The following is a 5,000-nucleotide window of genomic DNA, read 5'->3' as shown; positions in this document are numbered from 1 at the left end:
TTCGTACTGTTGATTTGATGGACAATGACAACTGTGGAGTAATATCATATCAGGCAGTAATTCCTGTAGTTCAGGCTTATTATCTACAAGTGTCACAACACAAAAGAGCTTCCTTTTTCTTACCTGCTATACCAATGAAAACTGTTAGCCCAAAGCAGATGAAGAAAACGACAAAAACCAGAACAAAGTGCCGCTTGGAGAGAGTGTACAGCCGCATCGGCGCCAGCCTGAAACAAACACAAAAGACCACCATGTCAGACAAATGCTTGAATTAAATTGTTTTCCCTTAAACTGAATCATACCTCAACAAGGGAGTGCAATTCGTATCGCCCGACACCCGGGACAACGAGATCTGCGTGAGGGACAAGTTTTGTAAATTATACGTATATAAAATTTATTTATTTTTCCTATGTTCGTTCTGTGGCTAGAAAAACACTCTAGAGATCCACGCAAGTTTCTGAAACCTGAACTGTGGAAGTCTATTACCTACACAAACATTTTAAAAAGTGTTTACATCCCACCCCTATTACTTCTGATTGGCTAGCTGTGGGGTGGAAAAGCAGATATTCTATTGCTTACAAAGAAACCCATACATGTCTGCCCTTAGAGCCTCTGGCAAACAAATGATGACGTCAAACTTGAAACACCAGGCTTTTGGTGACAACCCAAGGCACAGACTAATCTTTAAACAAGGTATTATTTACATTTTGTGTAAATTAGCAAATAAGTGACACTGCCTTCTTTATAGATGAACTTGACATTTAAAACGCCGAAATCTAGTAAAGTTACAATAACAAAAAAACAGCAGATTAGAAAATGTGGTCAACCGTGTACTTGTTGCTAACATAGTTTGACATTTTCTTCAGATTTAAGCGCTAAATTGATTATTTATGGGACATGCATGTGCAGAAAGAAAAAAATATGACTTCGGTATGAGGTTCTTACTTTTGTTTTTCTTATTTTGTGTATCTTGAAAAATTTAGTGAACCAATCAAGCCACAGGGCAAGATCCACCCCTTTTATCACTAATTGATCATGTTCACTGTTAATTAAAACCAAACCTCTACAAGTTATATTCTAATTTTTATTTGTGTGTTTTGTGCGACAGGGAGGGGACAAATAGATTTTTCTACCACTCTGTCCCTTGGACAAGAAGTCTTGGCACTCCTGGACGATCAGGACAGTTTTCTCCAGGAGCGTCTGAAAATAGGGCTAAGGCACATTGTCCTGCCTGTTAATCGATAATCACAGTATCCATTCAATATGTTTTCAATATTGCACAAAGAGGTAGCAGAAACTCCACCTTCAGTTATCAAAACAAAACTGATATTCCTGAAAACTAGACGGCTTTAGATTATATATTTACATTAATAAAATGTATAAAGAATGACAAATACATTTGTTAAAGGACTCTGAAGTTGTGTTCGGCTCTTCCTATTTGATAGATTTATATGTTGGAGATGGAAAACCAGAAGTAAAATGTGAAGACTTGTGAACAAAGTACAAGTGGTTCACAACAGAAAAACCTAGAACCCAGGCTGGCTGTGCCATAACCTATAATCCAGGCTGGCTGTGCCATTTGTGCAACACAACTTGCAAATATGAAAATAGCTGCAAATTATTTTTACAGCAGTATTTTAAATTTTGAAGGTGTTTCTGGGGCAAAAAGAGGAATTTACATGACACGGTGCAATTATAAACATGCAATAGTTTGTTTGTTTTTTTTGTTTTTTAACAAAGCAAACACAGTTCTCAAATTATACTGTAACTTTAGTCTTTAGAAGGGGTTTATTAATGTATACTTGCACGTGCTCTTTAGGAAAATGATGCCTTCTTCCGAAAAACAAAACAAAGCGATGACGTAACAAAGCCTATTTTCTTTTTAATTGAGAACCATAACTGTTAATGTGTCATCACTGAGTTTGCACAATTGTTTGTCATGTGGCCTTTTTATTAAACATTTTTAATGTCTTTTTCTGTTGGATTTCAAAGCACTCGGGCAGATAAGGGCAGTCCCTCAACTTCCACGTCCTGGAGTAGAAACGAGAATTCCAGCTTCTTCAACAATGCATGTCAATTAATGGTTACATTTACTTTTCAAATACCTCTTTTTAAAAATGCTGTTTTTATTATTGTCACTAAGCTTGTAGTCCTTACTAATGTATATTTATTTAATGTGTAGACAAGCACAGCATGCGTCCCCCCCTGCAACTGAATCTTGCATGCAACGTGTCCAATTGATACACAGCGTCAACGCATTTGTACCAGTCACCAGTCGCTTGCTTGTGATGTACTGTGTATATTACAGCTAGTACAACTTAAAATAATTCACACATGAAGAAGTGCGTCAGGACCCTGAGTTTTAGATCAAACACTAAACCAGCTATCATTGGAACGCAGACCACCGATGACTTCTCAAAACGTAAATTTTAGATTATCAGACATTGCCAAAAGCATTTACTTACACATCCATGGCGGTATACTTTGGAATCAGACTTGAAGCTCCAAGTTAAACTCACTCCCACAAAGCCAGCTCATATCCGCATACCTCAATCGGTGCGACACAGATTGCTACGTAGCGTCACACTCAAATCAGGTGACGAGCGATCAGCAAGAGGAGGTCGGGGCAAGTATCCATACACAGCCACGGCTGCCTCACTGCAGACAGCCCTTCCACCCGAGAAGGGTATTACTGCAGCCTGCAGCTTCTGTCTCATAGCGGAAGTTGTCACATATATCTACGAAGGAAATGTTAGTCTTGTTGGGCTACTGCAAAAAATACCTTCCTGTTTCTGGTGGACTGGACTGGGGGCGTTGTAACGACAAGTTGCCAAGTCTGCTTATAATAAGAGTCGCGGTTGGAAGTTGCATAAACACCCATGCTGATATTGGGCTTGTTTTGGGCTTATTTGGAAAGTCGGCGCCGTTTTTTTATTTTTTTCTTGTGAGACTTGGCAACACTGGTTGTAACGGTTCATTTAAATCGGGCACACGTTATAGCCCTTACAAAAAAGTACTATATTATTACCATAAAAATATACTATAGTACTAAAGTAAAATGAGAATGATATAGTAATAAAGTACTATAATGCTGTACTGTTGTACGGTACAATTACTATTACTGGACTACAATTAAATTACTATTGTACTGTGCAGTTCACAGCACAGTATTGCTTGCCCTAATGGTTTATAAAAACTCTCAAAGAGATTTTTCATTAAACATTACGTTCAGAACTTTGTTTATTAATTTATTAATCATGTGACACTACTTGCAAGGAGTTTCTCTTCACTAATCAGTTTTGTACTGATAGCTGCATTTATGCAAAAAAAAAAAAAACTGCTCAGCTGTCCGTTGAAGAAAAAAAAAATCTTACCAATTGATTTGTTTTTTAAACAAGGTTTTACATTCTAATAGCTTGACGAAATGTGGCTAACACATGTTAATCCACCTCCCTGAGTTACCTAAATGCGGTGTGACTAAAACACGTCCGGTACCGTCCGATACAATTTTAGTCCTGTCCGACACGACCCGTTAGACTTTTAGTCCAATCCAATACAGTCCAATACACTTTTAGTACCGTCTAATACCGTCCGATACCATCCGATACACCTATAGTCCTGCCTGGTACCGTAAACCTTAAGTCGTTCGTAACCTACTGCTATTTTCATTTTCTGTTGGTGTGAGTAAGAGGTATGAGTAAGACTTTCGTTGCAAATGCAGTTAGAAACTTCAGATTCAGAATTATAAGCCCACATCTTGCGTTTTGACCCACTGGAGTCCATCAATATTTCTGAAAGCTTCTCATCCTTTTCCAATTGATCGATCTAGTTTAAACTCTGAAGAGACAAGAGTATAAGTTTATATGCCCTGTTTTAATCGTGTATTTAATTTTTGTGATTTAGTAGGCAACTTGTATCTGTTCTTCCGTTTACTCTATCCCTGTCTTTGCTGTCAGTGTATCAGCAAAAAAGTGCCAAAATATTTAGTTTGTTGTCAACTTTGGGGTTTTGTCTGACTGGAGTTACAAACAGTACATACAAATATAGTGAGAGTCAATGAGAAGTCCCCACAAGTATAGAAATACAAACATATGTGTGTGCGTGCGCGTGTGTGTGTCTCTCTTTGTGACCTAACGTCACACTTCGTTGGATGTTATTGGGGGACAAACATAGTGACACCGGCATAACTGCGAGAGACTGCTGACTGTATTGTTAATACTGTTAGGTTTTAGCCTAGGTCTCTGCTGTTATTTATTATTCATATTTATTGTTATTCTTATATACACTGCAGTACAAAAGTCTTAAGAAACATTCAGGAGTTACTATATATATATATATATATATATATATATATATATATATATATATATATATATATATATATATATATATATATATATATATATATATATATATATATATATATATATATATATATATATATATATATATATATATATATATATATATATATATATATATATATATATATATATATATATATATATATATATATATATATATATATATATATATATATATATATATATCATTGTATTGAGCATCAACAATTTACTCAAAGCCTCCACTAGTGTTTTCCACTATTAGAACAACGTTGACTGTTATTAATACAGTGTAGTTTTAGTGAGAAGAAACCAAGCTTGTCATTTACATGCAATGGGTTTTGCTAGGGGTTGTACAGCAGTTAGTTCATCTTTGGTTTGATCTTTCTAGCTCATCAAAACCTTGTTCTTTAACCTTTACTTCTTCTGTTGGTTATTAATGAAAACAGTTTTAAGCTTTACTTCATTGTTTATACAGCTGCCATAACGCCCACTACATACCATGTGACAACTTCAATTTCCACTAGGAGACAGCCTCTATAAGACAGCAGCTGCAGGCCTGAGTCTGCTGAGGCCACACAACATCACCCTGCCCCATCTGAAAAGCTGTCCTAGTTACACCGAAGTTGTATGGTATTCTCCAAGATAATACTTGCT

At 36.3% G+C, this 5,000-nt stretch overlaps 1 protein-coding gene across 2 annotated transcripts in view; it reads right to left on the bottom strand.

Annotated features, from left to right (window-relative positions):
• The window catches only part of LOC121315849 (transmembrane protein 181-like), a 30,667-nt gene that overhangs the window by 21,004 nt on the left and 4,663 nt on the right, over positions 1-5,000 (bottom strand). Inside the window, exons 1-2 of one of the 2 annotated variants that reach the window (XM_041250346.1) lie at positions 2,466-2,595; positions 124-227 (exon numbers count right to left, since the gene is read on the bottom strand). In XM_041250346.1, the coding sequence (XP_041106280.1) occupies positions 124-227; positions 2,466-2,473 (112 nt within the window). In that variant the 5' untranslated portion in view covers positions 2,474-2,595. Of the gene's footprint in view, positions 1-123; positions 228-2,465; positions 2,596-5,000 lie in introns of those variants that run through there. The other variant, XM_041250345.1, reaches the window with a different exon arrangement.

This window comes from Polyodon spathula, chromosome 5 (genome assembly GCF_017654505.1).
Source record: "Polyodon spathula isolate WHYD16114869_AA chromosome 5, ASM1765450v1, whole genome shotgun sequence".
Classification (NCBI taxonomy): Eukaryota; Metazoa; Chordata; class Actinopteri; order Acipenseriformes; family Polyodontidae; genus Polyodon; species Polyodon spathula.
The sequence above is the reverse complement of the archived record's forward strand: the minus strand, read 5'-3'. Positions and strand labels throughout refer to the sequence as shown.